Source organism: Anabas testudineus, chromosome 12 (assembly GCF_900324465.2).
Source record: "Anabas testudineus chromosome 12, fAnaTes1.2, whole genome shotgun sequence".
In the NCBI taxonomy this organism is placed as follows: domain Eukaryota; kingdom Metazoa; phylum Chordata; class Actinopteri; order Anabantiformes; family Anabantidae; genus Anabas; species Anabas testudineus.
The window spans coordinates 1,569,824-1,595,334 of record NC_046621.1 but is presented as its reverse complement, the minus strand read 5'-3'; the positions used below and the strand labels follow the sequence as shown (position 1 = coordinate 1,595,334).

Here is a 25,511-nt window from a genome sequence, read left to right as displayed (position 1 = left end):
CTTCTGCTCTCTTACCTCCTCCCTGCTACTTTTCCCAGCAGGTGTACATGCTCCCTCGGGGTCAGAGGTCACAGAGGCAATCAAATGATCGGCCGGCCTGCTGCACGAGCAAATGCACACACTAACGCAGCAGCAGCGGTTGAGTGACAGCCTAATTACCCAGAGCAAGAGAAGCAAACTGCTCCTCTGTACGGCAGCTAACAGGATCAGAGGGCCACTTGTCCTCCTCCCCTCCCGCTTCCCCCTTATGCATATTTTTCTTGTATGTGATGCAGTATCAGCGTGAAGCATAGAGGAAGGTAGACTGTTGGCGTTTTCACATACAGTACAAGAGGGGGTCAAAGGAATGAGTCGAGGTCTGGGTCTGTAGATAAAGCAGAGCACGGAGAGAAGAAAAGGGGAATTGCTTTTGCTCACCCGGGGAATAGCCCCTCTGTGCTGAGGTCAACTAGGAGGCTTGTGTGTATGTGTGTGACAGAGAAAATGCTTTCTTTAATTTAGAGCTCTCGGTTCAGAGTAATTGTGTCTGTGCGCCAAGGTTAAATGTCTGAGTTGACGTCCCACTCAGGTTATCCACAGACTTACAGCAGGATGGGCAAAACAGCACTCACGGTATATTTATATGTTCAAGTCAGAAACCGAGTCAAACTCTTATTTATGTGGTTCGATATCACCAATCACCAAAGTCTGTGTGGGCTCCAACGTTCTGTGTCTTTAAACCCTCGAGTCGGACCTGGAACAAAAACTGAGTGTGGAGGACAGAGAAGCATCGTAGTTTATCATGATGGACACATTCAAATAAACATATATCATCTGGGAGGACGTTGAGCAGCGTCCATGTGGACACAGACTAGTTGAGACACACACCTCTCCACTATAAAGAGCTGGTACGTTGACAGACTGCAAAACGCACGAGAGACGAAACCCGAGCACACGAGCGTGTTTACTAGAAGAGAGGAAGTTTAAAGCCGGAGCTCAGGTGTTTGAACAGCTGCCATGAAATGAGCTTCTGTGCTCTTTACAGAGAGACAGAAAGAGGAGGATGTGTCAGCTGCTCCTCTACGCTGACCTCCAGACATCACATTTCAAAGGGAGATACAGTACGTCTTCATGTGTGGACGTTACACTTCAACACTCCCATCATCAGCCCAGGTCATTCAACGAACTTTGATCCTGCGTGACTGACTAAAATAGAAAGTAAACAGGGGCACATCCAGCCACAGATGGAGCGATGGAGGGAGATGCAGAGATTTTTGTTTAGGGGGCGGCGCTGATATTTATTGATATAAGACAAAATTTAAACCCAGACTATTAGCTGGCACCGAGTCCAAGCAGGAAAATGATCCAACAAATATTAGAACTGATCCGATAAAGATCAGAACAGACTCAGAGAAGTTAAATTTAAGACCTCGCGTCTGCCTCTATAATGGTTTCAGTGCTCTGAGGTTAACACACACTGCAGAGCACAGGCTCGTGAAGCTGCTGGGCGGTTCTGCAGGTCTGTGTGAGAGAGACCACAGCTGGTCGGGGAACATCTGTACTGGTCCCAGTGGCAACAGTGGTTATGGCCACTCCAACTCAATTATTGCTTCTTAGTTAATGTCCCAGTGAGACGGTGATAAATATTCATACTCATTAACCTGGGAACAGTTGGGGTGTGTGTGTGTGTGTGTGTGTGTGTGTCTTTTTCTATTTTTTATTTTATACCAGGACACGAGGACATTTTTGCTTCTGTCCTAAAATACTTTGTTAGTTTGAGGCTTTGACACTTTGCAGTGTGAAATATGGTCATTGAATAAATGCTGATTTTATTATTATTATTATTATTTATGATATTTGAAGCTAATATAACTCCGTGTGATACAGAACGACCTTATTAATGAACTTAATGCATCATAAAATCTTGAACTGCTGCTCCTGTAATTATAGAGTGATGAACACTTTTCTATGTAAGTAGAAATCTGAATGCAGCTTCCTCCTCCTCCTCTGTCTGATTTTATCTACAACCTTGAATTCAGATTTTTGCAGCAGAACATTATTTAGTTCTTCCTCACTCTCATGAGCCCTCAGATTTATGTTGTGACCTTTCGGATTGGGCCGACCTCACAGTTGGAAACCACGAATATAAAACAGTTCAACCTAACTTCACCTCAGACGGCTCAGACTGTACAACATCCTCTAACTTACATGTGTATTGAAGTAGAAGTAAAGGAAGTAAAGCACCAACGTACCTCTTTTATTCCCACACTTCACTGCATATTGACTCATTTTCACAGGTTCCAATGAGTTTTTTGCCGAATGGCTGCAGAGGCTGTTTGTTTCTTGTCTGTGTTAGATTATGTGTTTGCAGTTTTCTGTGAATCTGCTGACTCAGCAGCGTTATTTCTCCACCACTGTGCTTTACAGGCTGACTAGTCTATTAGAAGAACCTGTTTGATTCACGTCGCCCTGCAAGATAAGAGGGCTCTTAATTCCCAGACTGTGAGTAACTGTACCCTGCTCTGCGTCTTTCACTGGGTTTGATCATACTTTACCCCGGTAACGAGGTGCATTAAATTCTACAAAGAGGCATCCTCACAATACAGATTGCTGTTTTAATGACTCCCTCAGACCCTCTCAGGCTCTTAAATAATGATCTCACTCTCCAAGGCTTACAGCACTCGGCTCACAACTCACACAGCTTGTCGTTCTATCACCCGCTGTGGGATAAGTGGGGTATTGACTTTGCAAAATGAACCTGGCGTCTGTCAGTGACGACCAAGTGTCATCAGGATCCGCCCCTCGGTTCAGTAGCCATAGATAATTCCAGTTTTACAACTTTTTGTTTGTCTTAGCGTTAGAGTCAATTTACCCTTAGCTGCCTTTGCATCTATCGCTGTAGTTTATTAGGTACAACTACAACAACAGATGCATCTAATACAGTAGATCCTCCCTCATGAAGGTGATAATGTTCAGATTTTGTTCACACTGCTCTAGAGGTGAAGGTGTAGAGAAGTCCTTTCAGAAGAGGTAGTTTGCTGTATTCTGCTAATCTTACTCCTGTCAGGATGTTTTCCTCTGAACATAACAATATTCATTTATCAAATGTAGGAAAATCAAGGTTATAGTTTGTTGTGAGAACATTAAAGCTGGTTTCGGTGTGTCAGGTTCGTCAGCAGGCCTCTTATTCCACACCTCCACTAAATGACTCAAGGCCACATCTCCTCCTTCCACAGCTTCTAAACGCTGTTAAAACGGTTTAGCCACGAGCAGCCTGGTGAAATGATACGATTTAACCCACTTTGTGTCCACATTAGACCATAGTGAAGGTTGGGTCTGTGCGTTTTGAGGCAGAATCCCTCATTTGAAAAGACATCAATCTCTATCATGTCTGGTTTATGTGATCCTTTCTCACTCGAGCTCACCCTCTCTTCCTCTCTCCCACCACTTGTGTTGCCATCTGTTCTCGATTAATGTGAGTTACGAGCACTAATTGAAGCATCTGTTCATCCGGTGTGCATCCTTTGCTCTGACACATCCACACACAACACAAATCTCACTCCGTCTCTTCCTTTGTTATTCTGTTTCTGTTATATCTCTGTCAAACACACCATCTCTGAACTGGTTTAGTGTCATCAGCTGGTGGACCAACTATTGAACGTACTGCCATGACATTTTGTCCCGACGTTCCTGAGTCCTAATGAATCCCTGACTTTTCCTTTAGCACCAACATGAGGTTGGCAGTTGTTGTTTTGAGAGAAATCTTTCAACATCTCTGAGACATCGCGATCGGATTCAGATGTTCACGTTCTCCTCTGGATTCATTTTAATCACTTTGTTTACTGCTGATTAGCAAATGTCAGCAAACATTAATTAGCGATCGCTAGCAATTAGAACAAATCATCACTGTGTCTTAGTACATGTAGACTGTAGACTGAACTATTACCAACCCTGGACCTCGAGGCCACCGTCCACAGCTTCTGATTGGCTGAATACAACTGATCCTGATAATCAACAGCTGGAAAACAAGCAGGACAGCATCACTTAAGGACCAGGGTGCCCCCTCCTGTGTTAAAGTAATTGGAGTAATACACTTCATTTCCACACCTATCCACCCTGTTCTACTGAACATTCAGATCCAGATTAGTTCAGACACCATAAGTGGTAAAAATGAACTAAAATTAGTAAAAATAGATGGAAATTTACCAAAAATAGACTCAATATGACAAAAAGTACTGGAAAATGACTAAAAGTAGAAACAAAATGATCACAAATAGTTAAAAAATGACCCAAAATAGACACGTAAAGACCACAGATGGATGAAAATGGACATAAAATGATCACAACTAGTTGGAGGTTAACCACAAAGAGACAGAGCAAGACTACAAATGATGTCACAACATCCTTCTACTGTATCTAGGATATAGAGTGTTTTTTTTTTCTTTATTACTTTATTTTGAACCAATAAAGACATTCCCAAACATGGACGCCACTAAACCAAGCTAACAGCCAGATGAAGTCCTCACTTTATCATTAACATTAATCCGAACCTGTCACATTAGACAGATAAATGGAGGCACTGTACAAACACACTCGTACTGCCTGGATTAGTCTTTTCTCATTGATCACTTCACTCAAACTGGCACCGACCTGTCAGATGATGTTGAAGAACCTGTCTAAGTACTCGATTGGGAATCAGTGTGAAATTACCTCTGAACCAGACGAGCCAGACACGAGCACAGCGGTTTGTGAAGAGACTCTATAATCTGACAAGATTTTTCTGAGATGCTCTGGAGCACTGCTGAGAGACAGACGAAAAAAACAGACGTGCAGTGTGTTGTGTGTTCGGATGTCTGGATTGTACCCAGACAGCCTCACACACACACACACACACACAGAGTCGGAACGCCGCCGCCTCTCGAACACACACGTACCCCCTGTTTGCTCTTAGCAGGCAGCGTAGCCAGACTGAGCTAATAGGCAGGATGTGTGTGAGCGGGAGGCTGGAGGTGGTGGTGGAGGCAGACTCTCCCTGCTGTCACTTTCTGTCTGACTCTGGCATCTTTACACCCTTGATGAGGGTAAGAAGCTCTGACACACACACCTTCAAGCATCTCACACAATAGCAGTTACCTATTGTGCTGCACACACACGAGTCACGCAGAGATAACGACCACCTTCCTATGATTATAACTTTTCCTCCTCTGATATAATCATCCTCATCTGACTGAAATTATCTTGCTGAAGCTGCTCCAATCAAGGTTGGTAAGTGAAATTTAGTCAGAAATGTAACACGGAGGCCGAAATCTTCTCTACGGCGCCAAATCAGCGTGATGGCTGCAGATTTGAGGGGGCAGTGCTAAGTAGAGGTAGGCAGACAGGTGGGGCGTCCATATGTCGCCACAGTCACCAGCCAAGCTCCTCATCCCGGTCCAGTGCTGCTGCTCTTCTTTCCAGCCTGGATGAGGGTCAGAGGGCAGGCTGCCGTCTCTCTCTCCTCAGCACGGACTCTTGGCATCAGAGTGGAGAGCTGAAGCAGAGCTGCTGTCCTGTATTTCAGCCTGGTTTGACCAGTGTATCATCATAAAATCATTTTCTTCCTGTAATATTACGGCTGCACTCACACAGAGCCTTAATACTTTAAAGGAAATCCAGCAAACTGAAAGGTTCAGTCTCACCTGAGGAATCCTGAGATTACTGGATGAACCAGTTCACCTCCTCCGAGGAAAAGTCTGTGTCACTGGTTAAAGGGAAATTATCCTGAATTCATACATATAACGATCAGGAATACACCACACTGGAAGGCTTGATGGTCTTTTTATAAATTCCAGGAATAATCACTTGGTTAAGGTTAGTGGAAGATGGCAGTCTGCCTTAAATTAACACTGGACTGTGGACACAAGCTCACGGCTGTGGTTTCACTGTCCACTGCCTCGAGGTGGACAGAAAATACTTAATTAACATTATGATACATTTTTCCCCTGTTTTGTAAAAATGAGTGTTTGTGTACATACCCAGGATATTCTGGTTAGTTTGGAAAATGTTTGTACTGGTTTGAAAACAGAATTGTTTATTTGTCGTCTCTCAAATTAAAGTCCTACAAAACTTAAATACACAAAAAGAAAAAAGAAATGCTGAACAGAAAATTCAGAAAATGACACCACGTAAAATACAGCTAGTAACTTTTGATGAAGTCGGCATAACTGTCAGACACATACGAATTTAGTATTGACTAGTCTTTTAGCTCAATGCTAACACATAATAGAATTTACAATGAATATGCTAACAGAAATTAGCATAACTTGGGGCTTGGTGGTGATATTGCGTGCATGGCATTATACGTGCACCCTCCACACTAAACACCTCTTTGTGGACAGAGAGTAAAAATATACCATGAGATTATGTGGCAGTGTGGCTTTACTAAAACATTTAGGAGCCCATAAGGTTGGGGGCCCCTCGTCCTGCTTTTCATTACCTTTAAGTTACATTAGTGTTATTATTAAGTTTAATTTATCATCAAAATCCTATCCACCTGATTAGATTTAATATTTCTATAATAGCATTTAGAATTAGTGAGTTATGTTAGAATCACCCGGGGTTTTCAAAGTGCTCTTAAAATAAAGGTGATTATATTATCATCATAGCTGAGACTCATTTCAGCGAGTCTTACAGGGACACGGCTCCGTCCGTAATTACCAGCCATTTATCCCACTTTGTGTTAACCAACAGAGGACGACACCGTGCCCTGGTCGCATTCTGCTCCAGCACCAACACACTGAAATCGAAAGGCTCAGCGCATTAGATTAGACGTGACCCCCGCCTCCATTCATTTCAATGAAGCTGTCTGGAGACGAGGACAGGACAAAGGCAGCGCGGCTGCAGAGAGTGTCAGGCAGGACAGGAGCTGCCATGTAATCTAATTCCTCTCCTCTTTGTCTTCATTCATTCACTGTCATGACAGATTATTCTTCGGTGGGGGGAGGGAGGGCAGGATGATAAATGAGAGGGAAAAGGGGAAGGAATGAAGGGGAAGAGGGAGGCAGACGAGACAATTAAGTTACAGTGTGGTCGGCACTTTGTGGCGTGTGTGTCTTCATGAATTTGATGTCATGATTCATTGTGTCTAATGTTGCTGTGAAATGCTCGAGGGGTCCTAATGAAGTGTGTACTGTGTGTGTGTGTGAGAAGGGCACAGTGTGTAATGTGCTGTAGCAGTGTTCTGCAGCTTAAAGTTGCATTCAAACACAAACGTCTTTTAATTATCTTAGTTATGTCAGCTGGGATTTTAAAGCTACAAGGAGCTCATCTTAAAACTTGCAGACGTGCATGTGATGGTTTGTGGAAGCAGTGAGACTCTTTGAGAAGTGTCAAAATGTCAAAACCCTTAATCAAAACCTTTCTGTTATTTATAACGTGCTTGTTTTTCCCCCTGCAGGCCTACTTTCGTCAGGGGGTTGCCCTGCAGTACCTGGGTCGTCATGCAGACGCCCTGGCAGCATTTGCCTCCGGCCTCGCCCAAGACCCCAAGAGTCTGCAGCTACTCGTGGGCATGGTGGAGGCTGCCATGAAGTCGCCCCTCAGAGGTGGGTTTGTCTGGCAGAAGCTTCTTTTTCTGTCTCGTTCGTCCCGTCCGTCTGTCCACAGCAACGTGAGGCAGCTTCTTAGAGAAAGGAGCATTCAAAGAAATGAAGAACATGAGCAACAAACTACAGCACTGTGACTGAAGGTTGTAGGAACAGAGATGCACTGAGTGCACTGGGGAAACTGTCAAGTTATCACTTTCCTTTTGTTGTTTTATTCAGTGAGCCTCCTCTGGGACTGCGATGAGAAGAAGTAAAAAGATGCCTCTGATGACTCAGACCGCACAAACAAATGGATCCAACTAGATGTGAGAAAGATAAGAAAAGAGCAAAAGAAATAAAAAGTGAGACGCAGAGAAGAAGTGAAACGAGCAGAAAAACATAGAAGCTGAAACTGAAAGTGATGAAGCAGCAGGAGGGTCGGACTGGAGTTAGGACCTGGGCTGGAAAGTAACTGAGTACGTTGAGGTTCTGCAGTATTTAATGCTGCTTTTGTACATTACAGTTATTTTACCAAAGAACAAATTCAACAACCCTTTAAGCTCGTGACTTTCCAGTAAAGAGTTTCAGTCTCCTGAGGAGCAGGACTGTTAGATTAGATTAGACTGATGTTAAACCTCAAACAGACATTTCTACTGTAAACTCAGAATCTGTGTTTCAGTTTCCAGCCTCAGTCTCTGGTTTACACAAGTGCACACGCATCCATACTCTCTCTGTCTCTCTGTCTCTCTGTCTCTCTCTTTTTTTCTCTCTCTCTCTCTCTCTGTCTCTCTGTCTCTCTCTGTCCTCTCACTCTCTCTCTCCGGTCTCTCCCTCTCTCTCTGTTCTCTCTCTCTACTCTCTCTCCTCTCTCGCTCTCTTCTCTCCTCTCTCTGCTCTCTCTCCTCGTCTATCTCTCACTGTCTCTCTCTCTCTCTGTCTCCTCTTCGCTCTGTCTCTTTCGCTCTCTCTCTGTCTCCTGTCTCTCCTCTCTCCTCTCTCTGTCTCTGTCTCTCGTCTCCCTCTCTCTCTCTTCTCTCTCTCTCTGTCTCTCTGTTCTCTCTCTCTCTCTCTCTGTCTCTCTCTCTTTCTCTCTCTCTCTCTATCTGTCTCTGTCTGTCTCTCTCTCTCTGTCTTCTCCTCTCTCTCTCTTGTCTCTCTCTCTGTCTCTCTCTCACTCTCTCTCTCTTCTCTTCTCTCTGTTCTCTCTCTCTCTGTCTGTCTCTCTTCTCTCTGTCTCTCTCTCTGGCTCTGTCTCCCTGCCACCTGTCTATCAGGACGGTGCACACACCTGTCTCCCTCTCTGTCACTCCCTCCTCCTGTTTCTTGTTCTATTCTCCTTCTGTCTCTCTTCACTGGTGATGAGACATGAGAATTCATCATCTGAATCTGCAGCTTCCTTCTGCTTCACTGACTTTAATAGTGGGTTTGACTCTTGTTGTATTTCATAGGTACAAATAGCAACAGGACACTGAAATACACTGAGCGAGTACATGAAGGTTTACGACATTTAGTGTACAGATACTGTTACTTTAAGGTTAATTGAAGGGTCAATGTCCTTTTCACTCACTCTTTAATTGCAGTTGCCATTAATGCATTTCAAAGTAAAGAGATGTGGTTTTAATGTGAGGAGGATAATTCTGTGTAAAGCTGAGGACAGTCAAGGCCCTGGGTTCGTTTCACTATCATGTTTCTTAGCACACATTGTTTCTTGTGCCGACCACAATGAAATATTTACTAGGTAGATATTGTGTGTGTCATTGATCTGTGTGTCCCACTGCTCACGGTGCACGTTTAGGTGCAGATCTCACCAGCATAAGAAGATGAAGGAAGAGTGCAAACAATCAAGAATACTTTGCACAGGGTTGTGTTTTTGCCCTTCAGCTGGATCAGAATGAGAACAGGGCATCTTAGGAATAGTCTTCTACTTGGCAAGCTTTAGCAAACATCTCTGCATCTGCTCTTAGACTGGAGAGCAAATCTGGTTTAGTATTCACAATATTTCCCTTTGAGGTAGAGCACGTCGATCCAGATGAGGTGTATTGAACACAAGGCTGCTGGTAACGGACTAAACAAGTTTCTTTTTAACCAAATACTTTACAAATAGCAAAAAAAAGGAATCAGTGTCAAGTCTAAGCAGAAGCAGTGCAGGAGGGAGAGAAACCGCTGTTCACCATCAGTTCCATCATGGTGGGATCGGTGGCAGCAGCTGTGACAGAGTCCGTCCTGAACTCCTCCAAAGCTCTCCTGCAGGTCCGATGCTCTGTGGGAGGTTGTTCTGCCGTTCAGAGGCTGCAACCTCTAAACTCAACCGCTCTCCAGCTTCAAAGCTAACAACAGTTAGCAGGAGTTCTAGTGCTTGAATAAGCTGCAGGAAGAGAATGAGAACTGATCAACTTGTTAAAAAGTACAGACCGTTTACTGATCCTAATTCAGATTCATGTGTGAGAGCTTTATATAATCACTGCTTTTCAGTCTAGCAAAGACTACAGGTGCAAATGAGACCATCAGAGGAGAAAGTAAAGTAAAATGTGATAAAGTGACGTTGAGCTGTAAGTTGTGATAAAATCCCCTCCAATGATCATCCTATCGTCACGGTCAGAGTTTTGATGATGTGTTGATGTGTTTGCATTTATCATATTCTCACAAACAGATTCAATCCTCAAACAGAAAAATGGATCACGAAGCTGTAAGGGTAAAAGATGTGTTTCATTCATGTTCACAGATGGATACTTTATTTAATTCTGGTGTTACAGTCACCATTACACAAAGAAACATACACACACATGCAGATAATAGGAATAAGCTCGAAAAACATACACATCTAACAAAACAAAACGCAAAGTTGCACAAAACAGGAAAACTATTAAGCATGTTGTGTAGTTCTAAGATGAATGTACCAAACCAAGAGTAAAATAAAGTAACCAATACAATAAAGTTTGTCACTAATGATGGTTAAACTGTTGGAGCAGAGCTCTCCACTGTCTGAATAAAGTCATCGTACAGGGTGATGGTTGTAGGCAGGAATGACTTCCTGTACCTTTCCTCATCACAGTGGAGCTGCAGAAGTCTCTGACTGAAGCTGCTCGGCTGTTCGACCAGCAGGCTTTTGTCATTAATATTGTAAGATATTGTGATTTTAAATTTGTACAGTGCATCCAGAAAGTATTTGCGGCACGTAATGCCTTTGTCATGACATTAAAATTGAGCTCTGTTACATCTTGTTTCCACTGATCAGCCTTTGAAATGTTTCTACAACTTGATTGGCGTCCACCTGTGAGAAATTCAATGGATTGGACCTGATTTGGAAAGGTGTACATGTGTCTGTATAAGGTCCCACAGTTAACAGCGTCTGTCAGAGCACAAGCCAAGACATGAAGGAGCTAAGAAGCCAGGGAACTGTCTGTAGACCTCCAAGACAGGATTGTGATGATGCACAGATCTGGGGAAGGGGACAGAAACATTTCTGCAGCATTGAAGGTCCATCCATCATCCATAAATGGAACATGTTTGGACCCAGGACTCTCCTTGGAGCCGGCCACCCGGCAAAACTGAGCTATTGAGAGAGAAGTGCCGCAGTCAGGGAGGTGACCAAGAACTCCATAGTCAGTCTGAAAGAGAAAATTAACAGCTGATAATTAGCAGCTGACTTGCTCCAGATTTTGGAGTATAAATATGGACTGGTTTGCCAAAATTATGATTTATGTCTCTCCTGGTTTAAAAGCACCGCAGCGCTGCTTTTTCCACGTTTTAAATTTGAGATGCAGTTTCCTGCTGCAGTGATAAATCAGAGGCAGCAGCTATTTGTGTGTATTTATGTTGGTTTTGCACCTGTAAATATGAATCCGTTAAAAAGAGCTTCAACAGCGACCACAGTAAGGTTCGTTTCTTAGTGTATGTTGCAGGTACAGTGATTTTATTAGAGTTCATTTAACACAGTGAAGCTTTATGAGTGTTAACACAGACACTTAACCTGTGACACTTTTCTTTCTGTGCCAAAGCCTGACGAAATAAGAAGAATGTTATTTGACTGGTTATTGGTCAGAGAAAGACCGTATGCCCCATAATATGCCCCATCCTGTCTCGGAGAGCTCGAGGTCGTCACATGTTCAAGTGGTAGCTGGAATATTTCCAGCTTTACTTCCCTTTTCAGAAATTGCAGCTTTCAGAGCTGGCAAACAGATCTGCTCCCAGGGCCATTACTCTCGGACGAATGGGTAGGAAGACTGGACTTGGTAAATGATGAGATCCAGCTCGGTGACTCACTGGTCCAGCCCGGAGAAACTGGGCGTGCACAGTGTAAAATCTGGCAGGCTGTAAGTCAGCATGATGCTGCAGTAGCACAGCAGAATGAGACTGTTTCATTTTAGATTTGTGGTCCTTCTGTCACAAGCTGACAAACTTCCAGAGACTAAAACGGTTTGTAACACACAGACAGGGTGGTGTGATGTAAAAAAAACTACAGTATTTGTGCCATTAGTTTTTTCTTGTAGGTTTAAAGTTATTACTTCAATCAGTGACGTGAGTTGGGACGTATAGATTTACCCATTTTAAGCAGCCTTCACAGATGTCGTTTTAAATCTCTGTCTTTGAGAGCTGCAGTGTTCAGTGGCTAAATTAGGAAAACAACTACATACACTTACCTGAGATATCTTATATAACATAGCATCATTTGTAAAACTAAACTGAATATGCTCATCATCTGATTCATTTGTAGTTCCACACACCTGTCAGAGGTATCTTATGTGTTTGGTTCTCAGCTCAGAGCTCAGCCCAGTTTAGGTTAGGGTTGGGGAAAGAGTAGGCTCAAGTGGAAAAACTCAAGTTTACATGAAGCTGAAGTTAAATCGTGAGTTTTAACCTATTCTGTTCAGATAAAGTTGAATTCAGGTTGATTAGATCCCTGCAAACATCCCAACATGGATAAAAGAGTGTATAAGAAATGAGAAATAATACAGAGTGTCTACATAGATGAACATGATTTTAAAGGAACGTATTAACCTAAGATATTAAGTTGACCACTTTTATTCTTAGTTTCTTCAGACAATAACAGAAGAAGTACCAGGACCAGCGCAGCCAGACCCCGAGAGAGTCAGACTACGATGAGCCTACTTAGTTATGCAGTCTGAACGCCCACCATCCATTCAGACCACCTCTGGGTGACTCTGCTGCCATTAATAAATGTAAAGAATTCAGGCAGCTGGGCCTAAACATATTCCAAACAATCCATCCTAAATGAGAGCGTGAAGCTCTGGATCACATGAAAAAGTAATTTACCCAACATTTCACTGAATATGTAAAGTTAGGACTCCACCAAACAACACTCTCTTTCTCTCCCTCTGGTTTTCATCCTCATTCTTTTGGGCTGATAATACACAACATGCATCTACAGTAGTACTGAGATGTACTGTAATCATAAACCCTTTAATTACATGTCCTCACGTCAGTGTCTGTCCTCGTGCAAAGTGTTTGTCCAGTAACTTAAATAAACTGTAACTGTGTCACAGTCTCAGCAGTAAAATAATTACAAGAATGTTCTTAGAGAAAAGTGAAACAGCAAACGTGAGGAGCAGAAACAGAACTGTGGAAAGAGAGGAGGAGGTAGTTTGTCCCATTCTGTTTCTTACTTTGGCAGCATCTTTGTCTGTGTGTCCTTCACCTTCACAGACTCCCTTGAGCCCACCTACCAGCAGCTTCAGAAGATGAAGCTGGACAAGAGCCCGTTCGTGGTCGTGTCCGTCATCGGTCAGGAGCTGCTGACCCACGGTTTCCACGGAGCCTCCGTCGTGGTGCTGGAGGCGGGACTGAAGATCGGCACCTGCTCGCTGAAGCTGCGCGGATCCGTCTTCTCAGCCCTGAGCTCTGCCTACTGGTCTTTAGGTAACACGGAGAAGAGCATGGCCTACATGCAGCAGGACCTGGAGGTGACGAAGACTTTAGGTACGGAGGAGGAGAAGAAGGCTCCGGGGAAAAAGGAGAGAGAAATGAGACGGTGTCAGTGAATGTCACGTTCTCTTTGCCCACAGGTGACCAATCAGGGGAATGCCGCGCTCACGGGAACCTTGGCTCTGCCCTCTTCTCCAAAGGCAGTTACAGAGAAGCACTGGCCAATCACAGAAACCAGCTGGTGTTAGCCATGAAGCTCAAGGACAGAGAAGTACGTCTGCATGCATGTGTGCTCATGAATATTTACATTAGAACGCTCTCAGCTTATTTCAGTGCAAATACACATCCACAGATTCAGTTTTGGAGCCCATGAACGTCCCTGCAGGGCCGACACATTACCACTGTACTGTATCATGTACATGTCATTATTACTCAGGCTAGAGGTCCATTCATGACCCTGAGGTCACTTGGATGGAAATGTTTTCATTTTTCTTCAGCTCTTGATCCCAAAATAAAACCTGTTACCTGAACATAGAACTTAGATTTCTGCAGAACAAATCTGGATTCAACAGGGTTTAATGCTTTTTATCTTTTTTATTGTTTTCATCAGCGACTCAGTTGGATTGATGCATGTTTACTGTGGTACTGTGCTTTTTACAGTGTGTACTTTCTATTTAAAGACATTTTCATTGACTGTTGGCTTTGTGTACTTCAAACCTCTGGTTCTTAAAATCTTTATATGACTTTTCATTTCAGTCATTTATTAGATTAGTTATAAATTAGTGTAACTGTGCATTATTGAAGCCGAAGAACCAACTTCTTGTTATTTAAATCACGGAGCACAGACTCTCCCTAATCTCTCCCTGTTTCTCGAGAGCGGGTTTCTTTCGCCTCGGGCTGCAGCCAAACTCATCGTGTCTCTTCTAAAACACTTTGGACACTTGTGAAAACCAGAGTTAATTAAGGAGCTGTAACAGATAAGACTTTGGCCCCTTTATGTCTCAAAACACACATCAGAGCTGTCAGGTTGTTTGTGTGTTTACCTGTGTTTCACTACTCCTGTATGTCTGTATGTATTTCTCACTGGATTTATTTGATCTCATGATTCTGTGCATTTGTCTCCTCAACGTGTTCATGCTACTAGTTACTGAGCTGCATTAGTTTATTCTTGTTAGTTTCAGGTGGTTTTGTGATAGATTTAGTTCTTTAATATCTCAATATGAATGAAATATTAAAGAACTGGATACAGATAGAAACACGGAGCCCATTCAGAGTTGAATCGTCTCAATAAACTCCTCATTCTTCCAGGTTCCAGAGTTAAAAATTGTCTGATGCTGTTTAGTGCACGATGCCAAAATGACTCCGCTGCCAAGCACTGATCCAGGGAGCTTTAATTATTACAGTCTAATGCAACAGTTGTGCCTTCACTAAAGGTCCAGTACATATCTTTATTCCAATATTTCTTTTACTAGAAATATGTTTCAAAGCTCTTCTTCATGTGGAAAGGTGCTGTCAAAGCTTATTGAACAGAACTGAGAGCCGTGCAGAGAGGTTCTGCATGGTTAGACGTTTTTATTTAAGAGGCAACAATCTTAAAAAAGAACATTTCTTAAATCTCTAGAAAATAACAGGACAACAAAATGACATGACGTTGATGAAGCTAACAGAACAGAAGTTTAGTTATTTAACTTTCTGTAGCAGCTACCGTCTCCTGTCTCATCTAACCTGCAGCAAACATGGGCAGCAGAACGTCTTCACGCTCCCCAGGGACCCAGGAGTCTTCACAGGATCTAATCATCACCCACCTGTAATTGTTATAAAGTTTTACATAAATAAATTAGCCTGAATTCATGTCCTCTCTCCTCCAGGTTCATCTGCTTTCACAAGTCTCACTTCATATCTCTTGATTGATGCTGCTCTAATATGACTGGACAGGCGGCTTCGTTATTGCATCTTCCAGCTGTTAATTCAATAAGATGTCTTACGTATGGTTTTATTACATCTCAGCGTTCCTGAAGGCCCCACTGGACTGTCACACACCAGTGGCTCCGTATTACACGATATTACGACACACACAGTCACTTAATAGCGTGTGATTACATGTTGGATCCAGAGAGCTCGATTGAACAGCTGTCAGTAAGACGAATGATGTTTGAGCAAGTTTGTTCTAATGAGAAGAATATTTCTAATCATGTGTCGCTGTCTGTTTTCATACTGCTTCAAATAATGGGAATTCTGAACACACATGTACAGTGTGTGTGTGTGTGTGTGTGTGTGTCCAGTACAACCTGCTCTCAGACAATTAGCCACGACTCTGGTGATCAGTTCATCCTTTACAGTGAGTCAGTGCAACACTCAGCAGCTGCTTCTTTTACTGGTTCTGATGCTTTTCTCTGTTTAAAATCAATCAACTGTTCGTCTTTAGAGTTTTTACTGTCGACACCTTTTTACTATTTTCTTGCCTTTAATTCACAAAACGATTCAACAATGACTCAAAACTGTCATCAACAGGTGAAACTTTAATTAAAAAACACCTCTGATGATTCATTTAATTACAGTTATAGTTTCCTAATTAAAAAATGTGTTTTTAAAATGACTGTCAGTTTAACCCTCCACAGTTTTTACACTGAAACCAATATTTGACAAGTTTGTTTGAAACCTTGATTTAAATTAATAATTGTTACCCTGGCAACGTAGACCTTTGACCTCGGGTCTGTCATTTCCTCCTGACACAGCAGGAGTCCAGTGGGTGACCGAGCATCATTTTTCCAACTCTCCTGAACCTCTCTTGACCAGTTGATCCAGCACAGCAGAGGAGGCAGCGCCGCCTCTAATCCGTCTCTATTTATCTCTCTTATTCTATTCTTATACATTAGCTCTAGAGCTCCGTCTTTCCTGCCTACACCTTTATACTCGTTGGCTTTCTCCCTTTTTGCCCACACACACACTCCTAATGAGATCTGGGTCTTTTCTGCAACAGTATATACAAATCTAGTGCAGCGACAGGCTGATGTTATGATTCTCATTTGTGCAAAGTGACAGGCGCTGTCAGTCTCTCCCAAACAGAGACATAAACAATACTCGCACGGTGCGGCTCAGAGTCCCAGACACAACATGATTGGATTTTTTGTGTTTTCTGGTGCAGAAACATTGTGTCCTTGAGGGAAATCAAACACTTGTCTGGACGGTTGACTGTACACACACAGAGGCCTTCTCGTCATTTATTGAATCTCCCTTTCCTGCCTAGGTCTCCGTCTTGGAGATGTGTCAAGTGGATTTTATGTGTTTACACTCATCACTTTTCTGGGAATTGGGATTTCACTGGATGTGTGCTGTTCTTTGGTGAACACACACACACACACACACACACACACACACACACAAGGACACGTATGCACAGAAATGAAAAGAGCAGGGTGTGCTGATGTTAATTAGAAGTGGTAAATTCCACTAAAGGTCAGTTTGGCTGTTTTCAGTGACAGTTTTTAGCACTCGTTAAGCCTCCGATTTGAAAGACCGTGGGATTAACATGGGGTTTCTCTGCCTCTCCTCACAAACTTGAAAAGTTCGGCTGTCAATTAATATGCAGATTATTTTCTCAATTAATCCTCATTTCTATAAAATGCAAGTGAAATATGGAGCAGATCCTGGAAGAGTATCTATCACGGAGGTGCCTGCTGCAGTGAGGAGTCCTCTGGTGGTGCTAGAGGTGGAGTAAAGCTGGAGTAGAGGTGGAGTAGAGCTGGCTGTGGGTACCTGTGAGATTTAAGTTAAGTTACAAACTGTACCTTTAAGTAAAGAGGAATTCTGGAAATACAAGACAGAAGCAAAATGCTGCATTGGAAATATTCAAATGTTTGTTAGACCAGAATTCACTTGACGTGTTTTAGAGAGAAAATGTTTTTAAAGTTCCCAACGCACCTTTAAATATTGACTTTTAACTGTAAAGCTCATTTCCAGAGGTCTCTGATGATCTTTGGATGAAGACACGCTTATTATAAGTCATTCATCTTCATCTCTCTACTTCAAATAAAATATTACCACACATAATGAAATACAGTGTAAATGATGCACTGTGTGTGTGTGTGTATGTGTGTGTGTGAAAAGCATTATATTTCAAGGCTGTGCTAGAATCAAACAAATCAACACACTAATACAGTAGATTTAATTAACATATTTGAAGAAATGACTGGTTTAATTATGTTATTGATAGGAAGAGAAATTACTGTGTGTTTTCTGCATTTTGTGGAAAATGTAAATACAATCAATAACTAATTAGAACAAACGAATGTTCAGATGACTGCAGGAAAACGACCTGGATCGCTCTCCTAAACATTATAGTTGCTTTATTTCTAATTGTAGTCCTATTTGCACATTAACCTTAATATGATTGGACAGACGTCTTCTTTATTTTCTCCGCGATTGTTGTGACTGTTTGACAGCTGAAGGCTGACTGATGTTTTTTGTTGGAGAATCCTTTGGAGAAAGCTGGAGGAGGTTTAGGGATGTCAGATCACAATGAGTAACGAACATGCTAATAACCCCTCTTTAATAATTCATAGCTTCTCCTCCTCCTCGCTCACTGTTCAAACTTGCAAACATTTCATTATAGTCTCTGACTTGTTCTTTTTCTCTCTGTGTCCCTCTGTGTTTGCTTTGAAAGGTCAAATTCATACTTTAAAGAATGAGTTCAGAGCCTGTGTGAGTGTGTAGCTGCTGTTTGTCCCTCTATTACAGTCAGAGTCTGCACCGTGCACCACACTCTGTGTTCACAGATATAACATGTGTTACAAAGAAAACAGCAGCCGGTGTGTTTAAAGACACGCGTGCTGTGTTGGAGGATATTAGACCCTGTTGTTGAGTCTCTCCTGCTCTGCGTCAGGGTCTCGTGGTTCTGTTTGTATTACACTGTTGTTGCTCTCTTCAGCCCCACCCTTCCACAGCCTCTTCAGGTTTAATACGGTGCAGATCACGGGTGTCTCAGCTGAAGTTGACACTGTGGTTGTCTTCAGCAGGGGCCATGATCTCACATCAAGCTGCAGAAACGTACAGATACGCGTCAGCTCCCTCGTGTAAACACTCGTCTCTTCCTCTGATTAGACACCGAGAGAGAACAGAGAAGTATAATGAGAAACCTGCCGACTCGTTTGTTAACTAATCTGAAGGTTATTGGTATTGATCAGTGGAGTCATGGGAAATATTCTTGAGGTCTGGACAACAAATTAACAAGAGAAATGGAGATGAGATCATCTGTGTATTGACACATCTCCCACTAATCACTGCCTGCTGTATCTACTGTGTGTACTTATACAGCTTATACACGCTGGTACACACATACTGCTACTCTGAACTCAAGTCCAGCAGTAATAAATAGAACTTGATAACAAATACAACAGGTTCTGGATTCTAACCGGTGGACTGTATGTGATGTGTATCTGTGATTTCAGGCTGCATCTGCTGCTCTCAGCAGTCTGGGCCACGTGTACACGGCTATCGGCGACTACCCCAACTCGCTGGCGAGCCACAAGCAGTGTGTGCTGTTGGCGAGACAAACCCAGTGTCAGCTCTCCGAGGCTCGACAGCTGGGCAACATGGGCGCCGTGTACACCGCGCTGGGAGACTTCACCAACGCTGTGCAGTGTCATGAGCAGCACCTGGAAATCGCAAAGGTACAAAACTCCTGGACATGTGATCTGGTTTTCATCAGATTAACTTCACTGAGCTTAAAGGATGAGTCTGGTGACGTGCTCTAGTTTTACTAACTTACTATTATTAATAACTGATCATTGTTATTGTGCCTAAAACGTCTTATTTCACAGCAGCTTCCATCACAATGTTGCACACTTGCTTTTTGGGACATTGCTTCTGCTGGTGTAGCAGTTTCATTACTCCTGCACATCATATTCAAAATCCTGCACTGGATCATGTCTTTGTCTTGTTGTAAGTGGACAGTTTTATGTTGAAGTGTAACACTGTGTGGTGTTAGCAGCTTCTCGTCAGCAGCCCTGGTTCACTGTCTGCGAGGTGTTCAGGGACAGTAGATGGGGACAGAGATTAAGTGACATCTGCAAAAAAACGTTGTGATGATTAGATAATAATTTAACGTTGAACAGACTTCATAGTTGATTTGTTTATGTGCAGTCTAATCCCCTAAAGGGATAAACAAGTATCTTGTCTTCATCAAAGCTTCGTATGAAGCTTTATAATAAGAACCAATGGGCAATCACTAACAAACACTGTATCACCACTTAACTTTTTAACTATAAGCTATGACACTGCAACTGCAGACAAACTACACAGAATCCTTCATGTACAATAACTAGAAGGTTGAATGAATACAAAGCCATGAACAACAGTTCATCCAGTAACTGAATTTTGGAGAGATGTGTAATTTCTATTTCAAGGCTGGAGCTGTGTTTTCTCATGTGTTTCGCAGCAGCAGGTGCATCTGAGAGTCTTTGTGTGTCACTGTGTATATTTTAGCACATTTTGATGAGCGGTGTCTTTTATTACTAACTTATTGCATTTTTCTGAAAATGTGTGTGTATTCAGGAGGCTAGTTGATAACGTTGTCAATATTTGAAGTAGCAATTCATGCAAACTTACATTACAACCATCAGACAGACAATAACGAGTGCACATTTCATTTTTTTTTTATTCCTTTTTTGGATGAAGTGCAATAACGCAGTAATGAAAGCCAGCCTCTCCAGCCAACATCATCTCAGTCTCTGTAGCTTCCTCACTTATCATAGAAATTGATCATCTGTTGACAGTTAGATTTGTACCAAAATGTGCGGTTGTGCACAGTCATAGAGTCAATTTTCTTTAGCTGGAAACGCTGCAGCTTGTTACATAAAAAGTACCATCTGTTCACTGCGTGTCATCTGCTTCACCCTGTTTCCAAACAGTAAATCTTGTTGTTAGGACATTTTCTTTGTCATTAAACTGGTTTGACATTCATTTAGTTCATAATGTCTTGATGAAAGTGTTCTAATGCTTCCTGCTTTCACTCTTAGTGATCACGTTACCTATGGAATAAATTTCACTCCAGCCACTTTCTGGTGTTGACACTGATGTTTTTGGCAGACTTTGGAGAACCGGCGTGAAGAGGCACGAGCGTACAGTAACCTGGGCAGTGCCTACCACTCTCAGCGGGACTTTGACAAGGCCATATCCTACCATACGAGAGTACTGGAGTTGGCACAAGAGCAGGGCGACAGAGCCATCGAGATGAGGGCATATGCCGGGCTTGGGCACGCCGCCCGGTGCATGCAGGTTGGTCTAAAATCCATTTAAAGGCGACGAGTTGTTGTGTGTCGGTCCCTTCTGAAGGCTGATGTTCCTGTGATCCTCAGGACCTGGAGAGGGCGCGTCAGTACCACCAACACCAGCTAGAAATTGCTGAGGAGCTGCAGGACAGAGCAGCTCAGGGCAGAGCCTCCTCCAACCTGGGTAGGTTTAAATGAGAGTCTTAACTGGGCTTTTTACAAAACCTAAAGGTATCCAAACACAAGCACATCAGCCAATAAGAACACAGTGCAGTGGAAGTTCACTGCGCTTTGATTTCAGATGCAGGGCTGAAGTGAGTGTGATATTCATACATAACAGAAGCTGCTTTGAGTTGAAGTTAATGTAGTTCAGACATAATTCATCATTAAAGTCTGTCCACAGGAAACATTAGTTATGCTTCTAAACTCTAATTACAGTCACGTCATCTGGCACTAATCCTGATGTTGTCAAAGTGTCCTCGGTTGAACTGGATTACTAGAGAGGTAGTGACTGGAAACACTACAGGTATTCAGAGATCTGTGTGACCTGGGGCTGCACCTTGTAGCTGAAGGTCAACCTACAGGATAGGGATGAGAACAATAGGAGGAGGGTGGCGGACGTCTTTGTCTCTGCGTTGTGGAGTGGGGAATAGCACCACAAACATCTACTGAATAAAAGAAGAAAGGATTTGAGAGCCGGCAGCAGGCTGACTTTAAATTACCGGTTCACGTTCAGTTCAATGCACCATGTGAGCCGACGTTACTCTGTAAGCTTGAATAAAAAGACAGCGAGTCAAAATCCGAGCTCGTATTTCAATGAGCACCCAGTCACAGTGAATAAAAACTCGTGTGAATCGTGTGATGGTCCAGCTCTGCCATCACCTGAGGAACGATCACCTGACAGCAGCAGCTCTTCGTCTCTGGACGATCAACCTTCATGTTTTATTAAGCGGGTTTTGTTTTCTGCGGCCGCAGTGATATGTGAGAGCCGGTGAACCCGACTCCACTGCTGACTGGACACCTCACCGCCGGTGTGTGTGTGTGTGTGTGTGTGTGTGTGTGTGTGTGTGTATGTGAGGGTAATATGAGCTTCAGAACACATCCAGACTCCAGCAGCTTTTCTTTGTGCTGTTTCATCTCAGCAGCTTCTTAAAAAACAAGTGAATCATGTTGTTATTTAGAGTCAGAACACACTCACACACACTCACACACACACACTCACACACACTCACACACACTCTCACACACACACTCAGCTGCTCCGCCGCTGACGCTCTGCTGACAGACGAGCTGTTGTTCGGATCAATGATTCAGATCATCATTTATGGATGATTACGTTTCCCTGCTCCTGAATGCTGATTTGACAACCCTTCATTCTTCTCGTCTCCCTCTTCATGTCTTCGTGTTTCCTCCTCATCCTCTACTTTAACTTCTTTTTCTCTTGTCTCCCATGTTTCCGACTCCCCTGTGCTTTCTCTCTCTTTCCCATCTTCACACCCCTCCTCTCATCTCCTCTCTTATTTAATAGTAATGATGTCATACTTCATTGTGAACAGCTGTCAGACAGTACATATCTGCACTGCTACAAGTTTTTGGTGTCTTGACAAGTAGCCAGGAGGAACCAGGAATCGAACCACTAACCCTGGAGTTAGAGACGACTGCTCTCGTTTCCTCTCCTCTCCTGTTCCCTCGTAGGCTCTTCTTTCTCTTGCTTCCTCCTCACTTCTCTCTCTCTTCCCTGTATTAAAACCAGAGGCAGCATCACGCTGCCAACTCCAAACATCCCAACTAGCACTCCGTCTCGTCTTACCCAGTCGAACTCCCTAGTGACCATTTGAAACCTAATTACAACTTTACAGTAAAATATCACTTCAGCACTTTCATTTAGTGGGATTTTTGTGCTGCTTGTTCCTTTTTCATTGGAAACTGCAGATTAGAGCAGCTTTAAATACTAAAAGAACAGAACGTGAGCAGACACACAGGCGATGAAATGCACGGGATTTGTTTTGGTTTTTCTTGCCACTGAGGAGAAAAGCGGAGCGGAGATCACCACAGTCCTCGTCTAATCTGTCTGTGCTGTCTCAGCTGAAACCCTGTCATCAGATCTCGGCTAATTTTCCACACCTCTAATCCTCACAGCTCTGCACTCTTCACACTGTGTCCCCTCCACGTCGGGGGAATCCCACAGCCCTGCTGAGCATCCACACATAGCTGCTCCTTACACCTCGGAGAAGTGCAGGGGTTTGTCGTGAGGGAGACTGTGTGTGTTTGTGTGTGTAGTCATGATCATAGTGAGAACGACAGGTGTAAATGGAACCAGCTATTCCAGCCGACTCTTCAGGCTTCTCTGTAATCCTCTTTGCACAAGACCTCTGTGAACAAGGTCTCCTCTCTCGTTATCAGCAACCTCCTCCTCTCCCTCACGTAAACCTTCTGCATAGATATTTTAGAGAAAGCTGGACAAAAACATAGTGCTTCAAGTTTTTAAATGTCTGCGAATGTTAGAGTTCAAAGTAAAAACTGCAAAACTATGCATAAATGTCACAAACTTAAATTGGAGCTTATAAAAACCAGAACACGGTGGTTTTCTAACATGTGATATGATGAAGTGGAAACAAAAAACTTTTGTTAACTGGCTTCACAGAGCATGAATCCCATTTGAAACCCTTCTAGTATTGGCAAATTAAAGATGCACTAATGCTTCTAAATCAGTATTGATTGTTTTTATGAGGCTGGAGCAAGATGATCAGATGGTTTAATGGTGCATTTGTGATGAAATATTGATTTAATCCAAGTACAGATGCTGTAAATAGCCACAGCCTGTGTAATGGTCTCAGTTAAGGATGACGGCTCCGATTCTGTAGAGGACTTGAGAGAAGTGTTTATATGCAAATATTTAATCAAATGTGTGACTAAAGCGACATAATGCATACGTTTGCATACGTCTGCAGCCCAAAGTCACGTCCCAGATGTTTTTTTCAGACATCTTCAGTTCTGCATTTGGAACTAAACTCAACTGAAAGTGAGGCTTTGGATACTCGGGTAGAATAAGTTCGGAGGCTCCTTCATTGATTTTAGAAATAGAAGTAAAAGAATCTCATCAGACTCGTCAGCGTAGTTACAACAGAGCTGGACACGTGCCGCATCTTTTGGAAGAAGCACTCACGGTTCACATGCACACACTGTAAAACTTAACTTGTTGTTTCAACTTAAAAACTCAATTGTCTGCTGTGTAAGCTGACGTCTTAGTTTGGTTGATTAAGATTCAGAACAAGTTGTTCAAATGAAAATCTGTTTTCATTTGAACAAGCATCAGTTGATGTTCACGAGCATCAGTCGTGTTTGATCTAATATTTAAAATACTTCCAGTTGTGTTATGTTATACAGCCTCTAATGTTTTCTCAGTTACTGAGTGAGTAAAACCACCACGGTACTGCATCTAACATCTAAACATAATATACCGGCTTGTGCTTGAGCCACAAAATACTAAAATGAGACCATAACATTCATGTTAAGCTGCACCAACCATGACTATCATCTATAATAACTAAAATGAACAATGTTAAACGGATACATGCTTGGAAGTAATATGCTAATCTGTTGTATTTATCAACTTAATTGAAGTGAAGTCTAAGAATTACATTCATTTAACTCTATTTAAGTTAATTTTATGAGTTTAAGACGTCAAAGAAATACAGCTAATGTTCATAAATTCTGTCAATTAATTTTTAATATATCTTGAAAATACTAATCGTAGGTTTTTTAGGTTGACGTGATTTTAAACTATTTCCATTTCCACAAAATTCTGAATGAGAATTTACAGTGCAGTTCTCTCTCTCTCAACACAGTCGACACGGAAGCCACATGTAACCTCTTCCATCTGGTGTCTCGCACCCCCCATATCCCTGTATTCCCCCCTCGTAACCCCTCTCTCATCTGTCCTCCTCCTGCTTTATTGTAGTAAATGCCACTTACTGCATTTTATGTTATTGCTTTAGAATTAATTCACTTGGTTATTATTTAAATTCAATTTGAAGGAAAATTGCAAATAAACAAGAAAATGTGAACATTAAAATCACTCATTATGTTAATGGTGCATTTGACGTTTATTGATTTAATGTTGTTAGATGACAGTTATTGATGCAGACAGTATATTTCAAATTAACCTATTCTGTAATCGTTATTATTACAATTACTTATCTTATTACTTAAAAATACTCTATGTTGTACTGTATTACTAATTAATAATAACTAGTTTGCAGGTTTACCTCGTACTAGACCGTATGTAACACTCAGCTTTGCAGTTTATCCCTGACGATCTTCGCAGTGAGAAGAAATCCGACTGATAAGGTGCATGTTTGTAACAGAAAGGTAGAGCTCCCATCAAACCCTGTTAATCTAGTTATGATTGTTCTGATTTAGATAATGCAGTAGAAGTGTTTCCACCACAGTTTGCAATAATCACAGTTTTGCCTCAGTCTGGTCATGATGAAGATAAAGTGTAAACACAGTGACAGTAAGAGCGGAGATGAAAGGTTCGAAAGGTCAAATGCACGCACAGGTTCTGTGTGTAAACTGCTGAACTTTACAGTACCACGCTGTACAAGTACTCCAATCTACCAGTGAAAGTACTGTTCAAAGTTTCACTGAAGCAACATCTTCAACTAATTCTGTAGATTTTATCAAATATGAGTAAAAAGTCTTGTTATGCTGTGTTTTCAAGGAGAGGTTTAAATATGAAAGACTAAATTTGTCCTTCTCTCCACCATCATCATTCTCTTTTACTATTTCAGCTTCTGTTCAGTTTTCATTTGCCGCT

General features: G+C 42.4%; 1 protein-coding gene across 1 annotated transcript in view; it reads left to right on the top strand.

Annotated features, from left to right (window-relative positions):
• The window catches only part of LOC113158492 (tetratricopeptide repeat protein 28-like), a 109,388-nt gene that overhangs the window by 81,116 nt on the left and 2,761 nt on the right, over nt 1-25,511 (top strand). Inside the window, exons 6-11 of the mRNA XM_026354421.1 lie at nt 7,415-7,562; nt 13,206-13,478; nt 13,565-13,695; nt 18,872-19,093; nt 20,511-20,699; nt 20,780-20,876. Of these exons, the coding sequence (XP_026210206.1) occupies nt 7,415-7,562; nt 13,206-13,478; nt 13,565-13,695; nt 18,872-19,093; nt 20,511-20,699; nt 20,780-20,876 (1,060 nt within the window). The remainder of the gene's footprint in view (nt 1-7,414; nt 7,563-13,205; nt 13,479-13,564; nt 13,696-18,871; nt 19,094-20,510; nt 20,700-20,779; nt 20,877-25,511) is intronic.